This window comes from Fulmarus glacialis, unplaced genomic scaffold (assembly GCF_000690835.1).
Source record: "Fulmarus glacialis isolate BGI_N327 unplaced genomic scaffold, ASM69083v1 scaffold90, whole genome shotgun sequence".
In the NCBI taxonomy this organism is placed as follows: Eukaryota; Metazoa; Chordata; class Aves; order Procellariiformes; family Procellariidae; genus Fulmarus; species Fulmarus glacialis.
Window position 1 is genome coordinate 18,362 of NW_009186872.1, and position 19,002 is coordinate 37,363.

The window sequence follows — 19,002 nt, forward strand, 5'->3', positions numbered from 1 at the left end:
AAAATATATAAACTTCACCTGTAACAGTTTACTTCATTCTATTGAAACACTGGCTAAAAAACCCCAAAAGTCCTGATAAATGCAGTATAATAAAGTCTGAAAAGGAAAACATGATAATGGTTTTATAAAAACCTGAGATGAATCCTTGATGGACTTAATTCATTTAGTGAACAGAATCTCCAAGACTTTAAAAAAAAAAACATGAAAAATGAGATCATCTGGTAAGACTGTTAGACTGAGGCTGACGCTGCATTTGATAATAGGGCAGATTTGAAAGCATTTACTGCGCTGGCTGCAAAAACTCTGACGTGAACACAGCTTCTGCATAATCCTCACAAACATCCTGCAGCTCTGCTGCCACATCACATAGGGCTTCTTCTGTTAGTTGCTCTGCAAGACTGAGGGAGAGGGAAGGAAAAAAAGAAAAGGAAAAGATTCAGAAAGTCAGATTTCAAATTCCAGTCATTCACTCCATTGATATCAATGCTCTGATTTTAAAAGACAAATACTCATGTTTTTTCATTCTTTCTACTGCTTAGCCCAAGAAAAGATCTGATACGTGTTCTGATGTGTGTTGTGTAAGATACCAGAAGTTCTTTCCTCAGTCTGGTTCATAGCAAAGGACATACTTCAGGCTTAAAAATGTTGAGAGATCTCAGTTGCTTCCCTTTTTCAAACTCTTAGATACTAATCCTGCTTTGGAAATGAGACTTAACATACTATGGTACTCATCCAAAGGCCACTGAAGTAAATGGGAAGCTTCTTACTGATTTTAGCTGCCACTGAATCAGGCCGTACTGAGAGCAATAAAGTTTAAGGAAAAGTGAGATGAGACATTTCAATTTTCAGTGATCTCTGGACCACAGCAGATGTTACAGAAGGCAAAACTATTTTAGTGTAAGAACACAACTGTTTACTGGCCTTTTGAAAACTTCTTTTCAGAGTTTTGCATATATTCTAAAATATCATAAAGTTAGTCTTTCTAAGACCTTTTGAGCATAGTATGGGACTGTTTCTTTTACACATTGTGTGATACTATTTTGCATAAAAAGATTTATAATGCCCTCTGGTGATAAGAATAAGTCAATGAAGCATGCTGGATATGGGATTGCATTTGTAGTTTGATTCCAAGTAACAACATGTATCAGGCAAATGTCAGCAGTGGAATTCAGCTGTCAGAAGGAGAGATTCACTGTCATTTAATCCATCTGCCATTCCCAAGAAGGTGCCAGTCCTTGAACCACCCAGCCTCACACCAATTATGAAAAGGAGTACAGTTCAGAAGGCAGAGTGACAGTACTGAGAACTGACAAGGCATATTTCAGTGGTTTAGTTCAGTAGATTCAAATGCAGTGGTCTAACCACAGTTATTAAAACATTTGCCTACTTTGCCCTGGTTGGGCAAACCGTCAACACACATGATTAACTTCATACATGCAAGTCATCTCAAATATTGCAGGACCTGTGCCTGGAAACACTGATGCACATGTCAAATGTTACTCAAATGAGCTGTATCACTGATTTCAAAGTTACTACATTAAAAATGTGTGCAGAAGTTGAAAAACTCTCAGCAATTAAGCCTGATATCCAATCTGCCAATACAGACAATTATGGCAAACCAGTTCATCTACAACCACTGAAGTTAGATTTTGTAATTCTTTCACAATACTCCAGGGTTTTCTTCTTTCGTTTCTCTCCTCTCATAGTCAGAACTCTTCTGATTTCCACTCTGCAGGGAATTAACTGCACCTCTATGCCAACTGATGTTGTGCCAGTATTTCTTCAGTTCTGAAAGAACAGGACTGGCAAGGTTCAAGTTCAGCCTATATTCCCATGGTTTTTTTGGGCTGGGACTTTACAAGACCAATAGGTGATTTCTCAAATATATCATACATACAGAGAACGATTTCTAGGCAATCACTCAAGAAAAGTGCAAGGAAATGATAACCAGTGATATCACTTAGTTGCTTATACCTGTTACTGAGCAATCAAAACACTTATTCGAGCTTCAGTGCAAGGTGGGTATTTCAGCTTACATTGCCCTGCTTGCTTAGCAGACATTGAGTGTGATAAACAATTTTTCTTTGCCAAGAAGTGAACAGCAGAGAGACTGTTACTTACTGCTTCTTCACCTCTTCTATTCGTACTGAGGGATGGTAAGCCACCTATGTCACACTTCCCACAGTGAACTCCATGAAGCATTAAGACTTGTGGAAGAGGAAGCACTGAAATCTGCACTAAGGCCAGTGGTCTCTTTTTAAAGAGTATCTACTGTTGTTCCTTGAAACATCAACTTCATAATCTCTCACCACAAAGATTAAAACTTGCACAGTTATTTACAGTGCTTTATTTCTTTTTCTCTCAGCAAAAAAAAAAAAAGTTAATTTTGTTTTCCTTCAATCTACCTGTTGATAATAGTCTTCTGAAAATAATTTAAGTTACCCTATATTTCACACAGTTGTTTTTGTGGTAACACCATAGAAAGATGTGAAAAATAATCACTGCTCCAGGACATTCTGCTCTGATATCCTTTCGTTTTATTCAACTATCTTAAAAATCCGTGAACACCGAGTACCAGTAGAGAAAGAGTCCAATAGCCGACTGCTTCTGGTTTTCAATTTGAAATTTAAATGGCTCCCTCCCCACTCCTTTCCTGAATAAGGACAGAAAAACCTGTTCATCAGCTGATACATTCACTTCAAAAACACAAGGATAGTTCATATACCTCTCAGCAATCTGCCATGGATTGAAACTGCCTACCGCCTCATGGGAAATAAGCTTTAAGTGATGCTTGTATCTGCTGTTATAATCCAAGATGCTCTGGAGCATATGCTTTGGCACAGAGACACACACATAGCATCCTTTCTGTAGAGAATTCCAAGTCAAGGGCTGCGGAACGTCACTTCCAGTCTGCAATTTCTCCTCTGCTTCTTTGTTTTCATCAATATCACTGGAAATATAAAACAGTCATTAAGCCAGAACTAGATTTTCAAGTATCTTTTTGAAGGATCAGAAAATCTCTTCGAACAGTAACCATCATTTTCTGTAATGAAAATATTACAATGAAGACACACAGCTCATATGCACCACAGCTTAGTGTAGGGCTGAATATTCTACTTACTTGCCATCAAAAAGTTTTTCAAATAAAATGTCCATTTCTGGCTCTGTGTGTCTGACTAATTTGGTTATCTGAATTGGCTGAGGAGATGTAGGTCTTTTAGCTATTGATGCAATTCTTTGTTCTAGAAGGAAGAAAATAACATTTAAAATTGTTTCTTTGGAAGAGAAAAACTACATTTACTGCAGGTAAGACTTTTGCTTCTTTTAAGGGGAAGTCCTTGAGATAAATAAAGTATTGAAGGTGACAAGCCCCTAAAATGTAAATTCAAGACAGAATTTCCAAGAACTCAGTGTATTAAAGCTGAGCATTTTAGAAATCCTACCTTTAGCATAGTTTGTTGTGTCGGTGGATACTTCGAGAGGAGAGATAGAAAACACCACTCTAAAACTAGTGTAGTCTATTAAGCTTGGCAGTAAATCCAAGACATGGGAAAAAAATCCATCAAGATTTGGGCTAAGTCTTCACCAGTCTTATTGTGGGATTTTCCAATTGGTGTAAAACAACACAGTTACATCAAAGTCAGTATGTGATCAGATACTCAGCATGGAAAAATCAGTGTAGCTTCACTGTTGTTCTCTATCAAATAGTAGGATAAAGAACAGAGCAGGGGGATGGGAAAAACAACATGCATAAGTCATCCTTTTTAGCATGCCACTGTGGCAAACTATTAAAATATGTACACTTACATATGGGAAACATCAAGCTATTGTTTGGAATGCTACCTTTCATTAGTGAACAGTTTCCTACTAATATTACTTAGGTCTCTCTCAATTAAAAATTTAATCTGATGTGAAAAGTTAGTTATATCTTTTATCTGAAAGACTTTACATTCTTTCATTTATTTTCCATCCAATAAAAACAAGCAGGAAAATTATGATTAATGTGAACTGGAAGCATCCAAACTGTGGTTTTTTCAACGATTAAATACTTTTTGCTGAAGCACATTGGATAATGAATTCTGTACAGAAAAATCCAGATTTTCTGAGGCTATAAAAATTAAACTTGCATGTATGCTACAAGGTCTAAAAACAATATCACCATCACTTGAAAGGAATAAGGAAAGAGAAAAATCTTCTAAGCTTAAGTAATTTAATATTATCTTCTGTCTACTGCCAGAAGAATCTTAAACTGTCATGGATTCACTGCTACATTAATATTTACCTAACATTTACTCTTGAACTCTAAGCCATTTAAACTGATGGTTTATTAAAACAAAGGAAAGAAAATGGGAGAAGCAAACTAGAAGATAAATATCTGCTTGCTCCTGCCTAAGCAAATCAACAGCAGGAACAAACTGAGACTGTTTCACTATACCTTACCTCAGCCTGTGAGCTCTTAAGAATAGTTTTGAATTCATCAGCATGAAAATGGTTACTGCTAAGTAATTAATGGTGTTTCAAGGGAATCAGGTCAAATGAGAACACACTAAATACTCTTTTCAAGATTAAGATTTACTGACTTGCCAGTCCTTTTCTCAAAACTGAAGACAGGCAAGGCATGAAGAGCTTAACAAGAAAAAGAGAGAAGTGGCTTTAGGATACCTCAGACTTAGAAGGTAAACTAGCTGTCTTCTGGAGTAAACTCAAGTAGCTTACAGATGAATTGGAGTGTATGTACTTATGGAACACCATCTTCACTGCACAAAAATCATTACTCACATTTTGGTAGAGAAGAACATATCTAAGCTAAGGAATGACAAATGCCTAGAAAAGGGACAACATTATTCAAACTTAACATCTGATGATTGGAAGTATGTGTTAAAGATTCCCAACCTTCAGCTAAGTTGGACTAGCAGTGCTTTCCATCCAAACGCAGCCCCAATAAAGGCAAGGAGAAAATGACAGCCTGTTCTCAGAAGAGATCCTTCCTCTTTAAAATATTGATTTTAGAACTATATTTTAGAAACAGTCCTCTGAAAGGGGCACCGATAGTAAAAAATGTGTCTGGATGGTGCTATTTGATCACACATAATCTAATGATTTTGATTTCAAAACATCTGAATTTAAAGATACAGATTACAGGGAAAAACAAGTTGCATTAAAAAGACACTTACCCATTTTTTCTTCCGGGACCCAGAACTCCAAATCACTGTACACAATCTGGGTAAATCTCCGGCGTACAGCCTCCTGGTATCTCTGGTTTTGAACATACAAAATTAATCAATCAACACATATTTAGCAGTTCAGCTGTACTAGTTATCACCCAATAGGAAAGCAGGTCATGATCCTCCTTGATCACAGTAGGCTTATTTTGCCTAGTTAACATAACACAGAAAAGGGGTATGGGGGTGAAATCACAGATAATTATCTCGTTCAAAATGCCATTATTGAAGACTCAACTTGTTGCCAGTACCATGGCAACTCCTCCCATTTCAGATCAACAGCAGTTAGCAAACAACTGAAGGGCCCTCATGCTGTTCCTGCCTTACCAACAGTGAATTCGAATGTATGCTTAAATGCCTCATATGGCTAAGGACACTGCACAATGTAAGCTTCATGTTTCCAACTTATGAATAGATCTCTAGAAGTAAATGGCACTAAACTCAGTAGTTCTAAGTAAGGATAAATTTCACTGAACAGGAAGGTTGAAATGAGACTTGAACCAAAAACTATGGAAAAGCTGATCAGAGAAAAATTTTTAAGAAAGTAATATATGAGAAAGTTCAAGTCAAGTAAATTATAACCTCATGAATATTTACATAGAAAGACAGATAAATAAGGGAACAGATAACCATGTATTTGTCTGACTTCCCCATGTTGCCCTGTAAAATATTTTGGATTGCCAGAGCATATTTCCTTGAGATGCTCATGCTACTAGAATACTAGGATCCTAGATTACAAAAAAATGGGGAAAAAAAAAAAAATCCATAAATATTCAAATACTTTCCAATCTGTGAGACAATCAACATGATCACCATACTGATTCTCCCATTCACATATGATGATCCAAGCCATAAGGTCTTGAGGTGGTAAGCAAACTCAGGTCAACCAACTCTAAAGCTAGCAATAAATCCATTAGGGCAAACATTCTTCTTCTATTCTTACACTACTTCTTGCTGGAAGTGCAAACTCATTCCAAGTCTTTCATTTCATACACTGATCCCGTCAGACCTTGCTTCATTTAAGAATGTAGATACTTACAGATACTACAATTTATGGACAGTAAACAAGGAATAGGCACTAATGAGACCAACCAAGAGAGAAAATCTTACTTCAATTTCTTCCATTCTCTGCAACATTGACTCCAGACTGTAAGTGTCAGCCATAGGCAGAGCCTCGGTCTGGAGTCTCTCATGCTGCTCCATACTCCACAGTTCCTGAGCAGTATCTTCCAAAAGATCATCCAATAGCTTTTCACTCAGAATATCTGCATTTGATGCAACCTGCTATTTAAAAAAAACCAAAAACCAAAAGACTAAAAAAAATCCCCAAAAACCAAACCACACAGCCAATGCAAGAAAGAAAGAAACCCCCCCACAAAACAACTGGGGGGGAAGAATGCTTACAAATCAAACATTTCTTACAGCAGCTCATGAATAATCCAATTGTCATTTCAACTGTTCCCTTCAATGAAAATCCAAATAAATTCCTGTTTTCCTTCCACCCACAATAAAAACAGCCTAGTATGTTCCTACCAATAAAATCAATGAATATGGAAAAAGCTTTCTACACAACTGTGTTTCCAAATTGAAGACAAAATTGTCACAGGTTCAGAGATCACCCAGGAATTCAGGAAAGTGAAGTGAAGGCCCTCATCTTACAACACTACACACAGATTTAACTTATCATACACGAACAGTCTCACAGCAGCTCCAGTCTCACAGGTAATGAGTAAATATATAGGATCCAGGCCACAGCTGTAGGTTTCAGTTGTGCCCAATTTTACCAATTAGCCATGGTACGATATCACTATCCATTTATCTGTATTATTTTATATGAAAACATTTTTCCCCCTAAGAAACTTTATGCATTCAAGGACACATCAAGCAAAAAACATACAAAAGAGATTATGTTAGAAAGAGCTTTCTCATTGTTTCATGTTGCATGTGGTTACAAAACAATACTTTAGAAGGCACACATGCCCATACAATGACACTGTTTTAAAGATGTGGGTTATGGAAGTTGAAATTGCTAAGTTCAGGAAATCAGTACTACTTTTCCAGATGCATTCTGCTGTATGGCAAAGATAAAAATTCATCTTAAATGTAAAGCAGCTTTACTGTATGACATACAGATAGAATATACCTTCTCAGCTGCATGAGTTAAAAGGTGGTTTATAAATGAAGAATCCTTCAAATGACAGTTTGTTTCCAAGGAGACATTGATCTTCTGAATAAAATGTAAATCCTCTCATGATAATCAAGCTTTCTGTATTATTAATCATTAATATTACTAGACCAAATTTATTTAGTCATTAAATATGGTATTATAAGAATTATTAAAATAATCTTATCAAGTCTGGTCATGTTCAGTGTGGAACTGTTATGACCATTCAAAAACAACTTAAAAATGCATGTACTTGACAAGAAGCTAACCAAAATATTTAATGCAGCTTTGCCACACTTCATTACAGTAATTCAAGACTCACATACTGAAATGGAAATACGCTCTCCAAATGTCCAAAACTGTGTTGACTACATAAATATGACTTGCATTAAGTTGAAAAGAAACTGTGTGTTGCCCCTTTATAAATGTTTTACAGCCCTAAAGGCATTCTTCAAACAGTGGCATGAGCTTGACTGTACTACCTGTGTCCTATCTAATAGAGGTTCTAAGCGCTCCCGTACTGCCATCTCAACTTTGTCTGCATACTGGGTTGGAGAAGCACTTTGTGACCTACACAAAAAAGAACACATGACAATGCCATTCTGAAACTTGGTATGACAACAATAATTTAAAAAACCCAAACACATAAATGTACTTTTTCAGGGACTGGTGGGAGTGGTGTCAAATCTGACACCATTTATTAGCTCTTCAAAGTAAATCATTACCTTAACTTCTGCATTTTTTTCATTTCTCCTCTGCTAAGGTCAGTTAGAACCTTCACTCTTCTTGACGTTTCTTCTTCAAGCCATGCTAGTCTTCAAAAATGAAACAGTAACATAGAGGGTTACAAAATGCACATTCTAACAACTGAAGAATGAAATCACGTGATTCTGAGTATTAATTTAGAAAACTTGCAAAAAACTTTAGAGAGAAAATTAATACTGACTTTAAGACCATACAAGCCAGGAAATTCTGTTGAGAACCAGGGATCTTCAATTATGTTTCTGCTACTGGCAAACAGGCAACTTCATGGCTATCCACAAATACTGCCCAGAGAGTGAAGTTTCTTGTCTTACCATGCACACTGCCTACTACAGACCCAGCAGCTGGATAAGCAGTTGGCTCTCCTGCTTCAACTGCCACAAACAGCAGTCCCAAAGCAAACTAAATTTGGGGAGCCCTGGTCTACAGGATGCTGAATATAGTTTAAAATAAACAAACCTGCACTCTATTACTGGCTAGGACAAAGATATATATTTTGTCCTTCTGGATCAGGGAGATAATATTTACCTTCTTAATGCAGTGCTGCAAATATCCATTCTGCATACTGTGTATTTTGTCAACGCCCACCTAGCACTGTTTGGCCTGTGACTCCCAGACAATACTTGGACCCGATCCAGGAAAAAGCATAAAGCAATGGCTCTTCCCAGGCTGTATGAATGAGGTCACTTTGTGCCGAGTGGGAAAAGAATACAACTATCCGGTAGCGAGCTGTGCTGTGCCGCTTGCCTTCATGGTCTGACAGCCAGGCCAAATCCATCCTATTTACTAGTGCAGATACAGCAGCATTTCCACAGGAAAGCAGGGTAAAGACGGGTTCCACTAGACAGTGGACATACCGCTTAGGTGTAACAGGTGGAGATGTAGGGTTTGGAGGCACGCAGGGTATTCTGCTCTCCTTAACAAGTCGTTTGTTCCCTTTTAGCTGGAAAGCTATAGTTGTCTCTTGAAATCGGGCATCCTTTCCTTGAGGCTGTACCTGTCTTGATTTTAGAGATTTCGGCATTACAATCACATTAAAAACATATATTCCAGTTGTGGAATTTTTAAAGTATTTTGCATTCTGCTTCAGAATTTGTCTTGAAGTCAAGCCTGCTGGCTTTGTTGCACAGTTGACATGTGGAGGTTTTACAACTGATTTAAAGGGATGTACAACTGTGCCTGAACAGAACATATGCATAATCCTGCAACTATTATTTTTGCAAACAGTTCCAATTTTTCCAATGTTGCTTTTCACGAGGAAAAACTTATTTTGTAATTTTCAGAATTAGACTCTATGTTAACTCTTAATAAATCCAAATAGAAGGTTTCCAAGGTAACATTTTATTCTGCCATGAAGCTATAATATTGCCATATTTGGATTTGCTACAAGGACACTTAGACTAGTCCCCTCAGTATGAATTATTGAAATGCTTAACCCTCCTGCTCACAATCCTCACTGGTAGATAGATATGGGAAGCAATAAAAGTTACATATGCATACATCTATGTTACTGTATCAGATCTGATTTTTCAAGCTGAAGGTGATACTCTGAGGAAGGAAAAAAGAAAAGCATTTAATAAAAAAACCCAACTATTTGCAAAATTTAGCACTTTGAAATATTCTTTGAAGAACTCACTTGTTTGCATTACAGAAGCCTCTTGCTGGTTGCAAGAAGGACTTACCAGAAACCAGAATCTGTATTAAGTTTTATAATTTCTGTAATCAATGAAGTAAATGTGCCTAACTTAGATCCTCCTACTAACATTAGCATTAGCACAACATTACTGCTGAGTGCATTTTTCATGAGAGAGGACGACCAATATGAGGAAAATATTTCAGCTTTAATTTCAAGTTGAAAAATAACCATGCTAATTTCAAACATGAAACTAGTTTTGGTGAAAGTTTTCCTTGCTAATTCTGTTATTCATTGTTTCTAGTTGTACAGTGCATTTCCAAGGAACAATAACACTACTTTCAAAATACATTTGATAAAATAGTCATAACCATTAGAAATAATGCAGGCAGATGACATAGTTTATCCCCCTATACCGCCTAGCTCAGAATAAAAAAATTGTGAAGAAGTGCAAAGCTTGACAGTGTCTTACATTATATAACAAATCCCAGAGGACAAGTAGAAGAAAGCATAAAATCGTTTATCACTCCCATACCTGTGATTTTGCAGGTAATAACAGGCCTTTCTTCTTCAAAGGACCACTTTCAAGGATGGGATCTTTTTTTACAGCTCTAGCTCTCACCATTGCGTCTACGCTTTCTTGTAAAGTGGAATTTCTCTCTGGAGTAGGTGGGTCATTTTCTTCTCGGAATTTATTGTGCAATATATGAGCACAACTGTTTGCCTTCTGAACTGCTGAAATATTTGCAACATGTCAGTGTTTATCTGTATCAAAAATAATAAATAAACTTTCAACTGTAAGTTGAAGGGGGCAAGAATCATCTTTATTTCTATATTTGATACTTCTGTTATGCTAGGTATACCTAATCATGAACTTTTAAGCTCGACCATAATTTTAAAAAATCAAATAATAAAAGAAAAAAAGCCCCTTCTATTTCCTGACAAGTATTAAATAAATTGTCTTTGAACAGGAGATTTTGGTTTTTGTGTGCATATACATATTTATACATATATAGTTATTTGAAAATACACATATATATGAAAATCATGGGAAAGCCTTTTGGTAGTAATTGCCATATGAGGTCTAGGCAGTGATAACAAAACATTCTTTTTTAGGCAGCAAGACACGTGGAAACCATTAGATGCTTGTAAATATACTGTCTCTCTGGACTGCCAAAGATGAATTCATCTCATAGAATTCTTCTCGCTCTTACTTAGGGGTAGAAAGGAATACTTACTATTCTAGTAAAAAACAGTATGAGGTGTGAGAAAGACACCCCAAAGAAGAAAAACAATTAATGTAGATTATACAATAATGTAATAGGCTATAATGGCTTTCATGAGGTTTCAGAATACTTCAGGTGGTAAACTTACAACACCTTGAGAAAGAATAAAGCCTACTTCCTTTCATATATGAAGTAAAAGAACAATAAAGTAAACCAATTGCCAAAGGTTGCATGGCAAACTAGTAGTGAAAAAAACCAGAGACTTCAGCTTAACTATCAGTTAACGTGTCTCTAGGTAGTGAAACTGTGATCACTGTGCAGAAGACATTAACATTAATGAACTGGCAAGAATAAAACACAGCCACCCCTCTCAGAAATAGAGAAACTGCACAAACCAAGGAAATTCTGAGCCAAGGCTTTGGTATGTCTTTTCACCATAAACAGTTAAACAACAATAGCTTTGTTGGAGATTTGCTAACAGTCAGCGACTTTGCATTCCAAAATAATATATTTATACAGTATTATCTAGGTAGATATTTGGAAATATGCTGTATACACCATTAATGTCAACTTGTAAACTGCCATTTAGGTGTACACTGCAGAAAAACAATCCGAGTGTAGCCCACGGTAAAAGAAATGGACAAAAATAGGAAAAACATGACGATAATAATAATATAGTTATAAAGAGGCATATAAACCTGCAGGTCTATCATCTCAGGGGAACATCTGAAAAAATGCGTAACAAGGCTATGTGAATCTGATAACTACATATGGGCTGTTATACACTTCTGACCAAGAATATGTAACATACTACAAAATTGAATTGCAGATGGTAAGTTAACTGATAAAAATGTATTTAATAATTCAAAATACAAACCACTCAAGAGACTCCTGGCAGCTGGAGGTTTTCTAGGTTCTTGTCTGTGCTGTCCCTTTAAGATAAGAGGTTTGTTTTCTCCTTTTGGAGATGTAAGCTGCTTTCTGGCTGGAAATGTCTCAGTGTTCCTTGGAGATTTGTCCTGAGATGCTGAAATACATTTCTTCACTTTTTTGGGTGTTTGTTTCTTTTCCAACAGTGAATCCAGATCCTGCACCAAATATTTAGAATTTTAATTACTCTCTCAGTAAACCTGATGTAATAATGAAGCAAATTCAAGAGATTCTAAGTAGTTGGAACTTTTTTGGTGTGGTTTTGGCTTTTGTTTTTGTGGTAGTGATTATTCCTGATAGCTTGTTCATGCAGAAGCTTCTTCATATTATTAACTTAAATCTTACAGAAAAGGCTTGCATTTTTGTATTTACAATTGACTCCAGCAAATTATCTGCTTACAGCATGTTCAAAAAGAAATGGACAGAAAGGCTACAGACAAAAAAAAAAAAAAAATGCCCACATGACTATGGTAAGACAGACAGACACTTCTTCCAATGCTAACTCCAAAGTTAAATAATTCTGCCTCCTTTCCTGTTCCCAGGCAGTTAGCATTGTTACTGTTCTCATAAGCAGTTCAGAACAGTAAAAATAAAAACACAGCTCTTACAGTTAGAACAGTATTTTAAGGAAAATAAAATATTTTATGGCTATTGTACCAGTTCCTTTTGTTCAAATTAATTAGATACTGGTTTCATAATAGTTCACGTTACATAGGTTCTTACTTAAAAAAAAGAAGTCTTGTAGGTAGGAATTGCAGCAGGAAATGTGAATCAGAACTTTTCTATTATAGCAACAACATGTTTTAAGACATCAGATATCACTACCAAGTGTCATTTGAAGGGCATAGAGCTTACGTAACTCTTGTAGCTACAACTTTATCTTCTGCCTGGACAATTCTGCACCCACCACCATGTGTGAGGCTCAGATGCTCATCACTAATCCTGATGACTAAAGCATGCATCACAAAACAATAAACATGTAACTTACACCAATGTATAAAATGCAATTCTTTCAGTCCTGAAAATGGCAAACAAATCAGAAACTGGTGCTTTGCTACCACTATCACTACCAGTCCTCATTTTACCAGGAGAGCCAACAAAACCAGGAACAACGTCAACAAGAAAAGCAGCAGGTAGCTTCTGTGTTTAGGATGCAACTCTATTTTAGACCACCATTATTTAGGAACTTTAGAAACATATTTATACGTTAGAAAATATGGCCTTTAATTAAAAAAAAAAACCCAACAGTAAGATATCCTGCCATTTCATGAACACACAATATAGTTTGCAGTCTCATATTTCACAACGTCTTTTCTGCCTTAGCAAAAACAAAATGTTTTTTCCTACCTCAACTTGCAGCAAAATATCTATGATAATGTCAGAAATGGAAGAATCCACTTCTAGTTTGGCAGAACAGAGAGACAGTTGTCGAATGAGACTGCCCAGTTCCTTGTAGTGGGTAGGAATCTGCTGCTCTGTTTGATCTGTAAACTGATTGGCAAACGCCTGCAAGGCTCGTACAGCTCCTCTGTGTGCTGCCGCCAATCTGGATACTGCTCGAGACTGGAAAAATGAAAAACAAACTCATAGTTTCTACGAATACTGATAATATTCAAAGAACTGTTGCCAAAATTTCACGGCAAAACACTCAGCCTTGGGATAATTCTGATGGATATGAGGCCATTTGTGAGGCAAACCAAAACAGGCATTTAAGTAATCTACTAAAGGTACTACACAACAGTACTCATATCAAGCATCATGCTACCTTCAGATAAAATAGCCCAGTTATAACGTATTCTGATGTTTCTACTACCTACGCCAAAACAGTACTGTAGTCATGGGCTTGACCCTAACGTGCAACAATTGCACAAACATAGAACATTCTCCATCCTCCAGTTTTTGTTACAGAAGAAAATACAAGTGATGGAAAAGCACAAGAGAATAACAGGACAATATTGGCCAAACAGTAGGCATGATCTCAGTACTATCTTTCTGAAGGATGCTGGGCAGAGAAGAAAATCAGAAAGGAGGCTGATAAGACTGAGTGACATCAACAGGAAGTTAAAAAAAGAAGTAAAGAGTAGAACACCATGTTATTTAGAAAAGGAAATGGAATGAAGAAGGAATTAGAAGCCACATAAAAGCAGAAGACCAACAGCCTTCCTCTCCAGTTTACTGTAGACAGATAAGAACTGAAGAGAAGAGGGAAGCAGCAAAGGCAGTATCAGACCAGTGAGACATATTTCTGTAAGAATGAGATGAAAGGTGCAAGACACAAAGAAAATCTCCATTCTGGAGAGGGCTTAGGTGTACCCTAGATAATTAAACTCAATTAGCTAGAAAACTTTGTCTCAATAAGTTACTCACAGCCTGAAGGATAATTACATCCTACCTTTTTAGTGTGTTTGATTTTATGAGGACTCAGTTTCTCTAAATCATCCTGAATTTCTTTTACCTGTTTATCAAGAAAGGAGGGGGAGAGGGGAAAGTCAGTCAGAATTAGCTCCTTATCTATAAATGAATAATTGATCTTCACTGTAACATCTGAGCGAAAGTCCAATTTTTCCAATGGTGATGCTCATCTCTCTGTCCAGTCATGAGAGAAATTAGTCACACCATTCAGATCTAAACTAGAATGCCATGGAAGTTCAGAGATAACCCGATCGAATTTCTCTTGTTTCAGTTCATTTCTGTCAAATTCATCACATTAAACTAGCTACTGCACATCCCAATTTAAAATGCTGGTTCCTACCTGTTGCTGGAGTACATACAGCATCCGAGCTGACCGTGCAGCTTGTTTCTGTCTCCTAGTGCAAACTTGTTGCTCTTTATCAGGATCTAAAATTTCTCTATTTCTCCCTAAAAAGCATGAAATGTGAAGTTTTATGTCTTAATTTAACCTGTGAAAATCCTTATTAAGCCATGATAACAAACATAATTTAGCAATAAGCCTCTTTCATGCAGAACCAATACACAGTGCATCATGTATTTTGCAGGGCTCCCTTGAGCAGTAATGCAAGCTAGTTATTTTAACTCTACGTCATGTTTCTATTTAGAATTGACTAAACATTCTTATACAATATAGCTTAATAGTTATAGCTTACAAAATCACATGTGGCCCCTTAGTTTTATGACAAAGTTGCAGGTAAAGCACTCAAAGTTAGGAATGGTTAAACTTCCAGCTAGTTACCTCAAAAGAACCAATGAGTATACACTGGGGCTGGCTGGGACGGAGTTAGTTTTCTTCACAGTCACCACCAGTATGGTGCTGTTTTTGATTTATGACTAAAACAGTGTTGATAACACTCCAGTGTTTTGGCTATTGCTGAGCAGTACTTGCACAGCACTAAGGCTTTATCTTTTTTCAACTATGCCCTGCCAGTGCGTAGGTTGGGGGTGTGCAAGAAGTTGGGAGGGGTCATAGCCAGGACAGCTGACCCCAACTGACCAAAGGGATATTCCATGCCATGCTCAGCAATAAAAAAATGGAGTTTTTTGGGAGGAAGGTAGCCATTGCTCACAGATTGGCCAGGCATTGGGTCTACTTGGGGAGGTAGCGAGTGATTGCCTTTGCATCACTTGTTTTATTTTTTTCTTTCTTCTTCCTCTTTCCTTCCCTTATTAAATTATCCTTATCTCAACCCGTAAGTTTTCTTGCCTTTAATCCTTCTATTCTCTCCCCCATACCGCCAGGGGGGAAATGAGCACAAGCCTGTGGCGCTTCGCTGCTGACCAGGGTTAGCCCAAAACAGTGTCAGAAAGGACATTAATCATGCTACTGCACAGCCATAAATTAGGTGAGTCAGACTTGTGAAATGAAATTTTACCAACTGTTGCCCCCTTTCTCACCACTGATAAAGAATGTGGTTAATTATGATACTGTTTTTTGCAGTCTGAATATTTAGTCAATAGGCCTACAGACACCAATATTTTTTCACCCATGTTATTAAATAGCCTACCACTAATTTACTATCATTGCAGGTTGGATTGTAACTCACCACAAACGCTCAGAGATATTAAACCCTGCTATTGCTTAAACTGGCTAGCCACTCTAGCTTTTATCTACTTTTGAAAAATGTAGATGGTTCTCAAAAATCCAGAACTAAATACGGATTCTAATCCAAGCCAACAAACAGAAAGAAAAACAAATCAACAAATTACTGTACATTTATATAACACAATTATTATTCAGTCTTACACCTTTTTTAGTCAGTTCTTCAATTTTCTGGACATAGCTCCTCAATTCCTTTTGCAGCCGTCGGACTTCCTGCATATTTTTATCTTCTTTTTTGTCTACATTTGGCTTGGGGTCCGGTCCTGTGTCATGAGTGGGTGAAGAGTCCAAAATAGCTGGTATTAGCTTTCCTTCATTTGGTGTGTAGAGATAAACCTTAGCGCCAGAGGTAGTAGTCTCCACTTTTGAAGGCTTACCAAATTTCTGCTGATATTTCAAGCGTGTTTGAGGCTTCAGTGCATTTTTATTTTCTGGACTTTCAAATACTTCAGTCTTCTGCTGTTGTGATTTCTGGGCCAACAATGGTTTATTGACAGCATCTCCAAACACTTGCTGTTTCACTTGCTCTTCAAGATGTCTTCGTTTTATGTCCCTTTTGGCTAGCTGAATAGCCAGTTTCAGTCTCTCTTCAGACACCACTGAAAACATGCCAGAGCTTCTTATGCTGGGGTCCTCACTTCCAGCTAGATTTCTTGGATCATTGGATGCCTTCAGTTTTTCTATTATAATTGGACGGGGGTTAGAGAATCTGAGAGCCAAGTTTTCTGGAACTGCAGGAACATTTCTATTAAACTGGAGCTGTTCCAAAGGATAAAAAAAAGCTGATGTTACACAGAACACTTTACACAGGTGACAACAGATCTTTCATATTAGAATGCATTCTGTCATGATGGTACTTCTTCAATGCATGCAAGGCGTTCTGTCCACTCAGACAAATGCCAGTATTCAAAATCATTTTGAATTAAGCATTTAGATCATCTTGTAAATAACATTAGGCACTTATCTGCAACTTAGGGTGGGCACCTTAGGGAGGGTACACACATTGAAAAATCTCCTCCAAAGTGACTGTGCAACCGACAATGAATGCCCTTATAAAGATTTCTTTAAGAGTTCTGACAATGAAATTAATGAGTTATAACAACAATTAACATTAGTAATATAAATGGGTATGAATATATCATACTGATTTAGTAAGGCATTACTAAATTTACAAAGGTAACAGAAGGAGAAATGATGAAGGAGATGCATGATGAAGGAGAAACGGAAAGCTGAAACATGGTACCAGAATAAAGTTTCTAGGTTCTGTTTCCACGTAGTACAGTAAGATGTTAAGATAGTGTATTGGTTTAGACTGGGATAGAGTTAAATTTCTTCATGGTAGCTTGTACGGTGCTATGTTTTGGATTTGTGATGAAAACAGTGTTGATAGTGCACCAATGTTTTAGTTACTGCTGAGCAGTGCTTGCACAGCATCAAGGCCTTTTCTGCTCCTCACACTGCCCTGCCAGCGAGTAGACTAGGAGTGGGCAAGAAGTTGGGAGGGGACAGAGCCGGGATAGCTGGCCCCAACTGACCAAAGGGATATCCCATACCATATGACATCATGCTCAGCAATAAAAGCTGTGGGGAAGAAGGAGGAAGAAGGGGATGTTTGGAGTTATGGCATTTGTCTTCCCAAGTCACCGTTACACATGATGAAGCTGTGGAAATGGCTAAACACCTGCCTGCTGATGGGAAGTAGTGAATGAATTTCTTATTTTGCTTTGCTTGCATACACAGCTTTCGCTTTACCTATCAAACTGTCTTTATCTCAACCCATGAGTTTTCACACTTTTATCCTTGCGATTCTCTTCCCCATCACACTGTGGGGAAATGAGCGAACGGCTGTGTGAGTAGGTGTCTACTGGGATTAAACCACAGGTTAAACAGACAGGTAAATAATATTTACAGATGTAGTTTTTGATCTATACCCTTACAAAAGGACAGTGTCAAGATTATATATGACAGCAACATGAAAGCAAATACGAAGATTTGACGCTTGCTAGTGGGCTATCTCAGGAAGCAGGTCATAATCAACTTTTTGTAACGATCACAAATGAAAACCAATTCAGCATTGCTGCAGAAGTCAAATAATACCTGTGTTTGTAAAACCTTTGCTTCATTCCTGTATAGCTGGGTAGTAAATGCAAATGTAGCATCAGACATGGTTGGCTTGCTTGGTCCCATCACATTGGCTTGATGCTGAAAATCCAGTTATTTGTCCTTTACTTACAATTACAACTATGAACATAATAAGAATAATACATTATTTCTGCCCCTCAAAAGCAATCCCAGGTCTGATGTGAATAACAGATAGAGAACCAACCTGAGGAGGCTCGTAGAAATGGAAAACATATCATGTGTACTCATACAGGTGGTACACAAAATGAAGAGTACAATCCTGCCGTTTAAGACAAAATTTACAATTTATACCCTTCTTTTACACACCCCCACAGAAAGCTGAGGAGCACCATTACGGATTATGAGGCTCACACTATGAACCGTAAGAAGACTGTCACAGAACTTTCATACCTATTACTTACCTAAAAGGGAAATAGTATACTGCAGCGAGAAGAAAAGAAAACAGACTAGCAAGATAGCCTAAGGCAATGCTCAAGGCAGCCGGGTCTGTACAAAAAATGCTAGTGTCAAAGGAAAACAGATCAAGGGCTCATAGCCAAACTTCTTCACAGAGGACTTAAAATAAAAGCGATTGTGTGGAGACAAAAAAAATTTACCTCCCCCCCCCCTGCCTCTAAGAATTAAGAATTGAGCTGGATCCAGCGCGTAAAACTTTCTACCGCGACTGAACTACAGGCTTCGTCTCTGCTCCTGAGCTCAGCTGCACGCACCTCTCTCCCGGACTCACACGACCCGGCGTCCTGACCCCAGTTTGGCCGTGCCTGCCTGCAGGCTTTGGTCACGGCGCGCCCCTCGCGAGGGGGCCTCCCCTGCGGTGCGACCTCCCTCCAGCCGCCCGCAAGTCAGAGCCCAGCGGCCGACCGACCTCG

At 37.7% G+C, this 19,002-nt stretch overlaps 1 protein-coding gene across 1 annotated transcript; it reads right to left on the minus strand.

Moving 5' to 3' along the window:
- Positions 1-280: 280 nt before the first annotated feature.
- On the minus strand, positions 281-18,178 carry KIAA0753 (KIAA0753 ortholog). Its single transcript, XM_009572823.1, has 15 exons — positions 18,089-18,178; positions 16,138-16,750; positions 14,690-14,796; positions 14,330-14,392; positions 13,285-13,500; positions 11,885-12,095; positions 10,313-10,516; positions 9,006-9,171; positions 8,112-8,201; positions 7,869-7,956; positions 6,333-6,506; positions 5,175-5,256; positions 3,122-3,242; positions 2,726-2,950; positions 281-398 (listed from the first exon to the last, which is right to left on the minus strand). The coding sequence occupies exons 1-15, from the start codon at positions 18,176-18,178 to the stop codon at positions 281-283; spliced, it is 2,568 nt and encodes an 855-aa protein (XP_009571118.1).
- Between the last annotated feature and the right edge of the window lie 824 nt (positions 18,179-19,002).

Coding starts and splice junctions, on each gene's coding strand:
- KIAA0753 (XM_009572823.1), bottom strand. CDS start 18,178: ATGGGACCAAGCAAGCCAACCATGTCTGATGCTACATTTGCATTTACT. Junction 6,507..7,868: donor CTCTATTAGATAGGACACAG/GTAGTACAGTCA, acceptor TTTTTTAAATAG/CAGGTTGCATCAAATGCAGA. Junction 5,257..6,332: donor AGAGAATGGAAGAAATTGAA/GTAAGATTTTCT, acceptor GTTCAAAACCAG/AGATACCAGGAGGCTGTACG.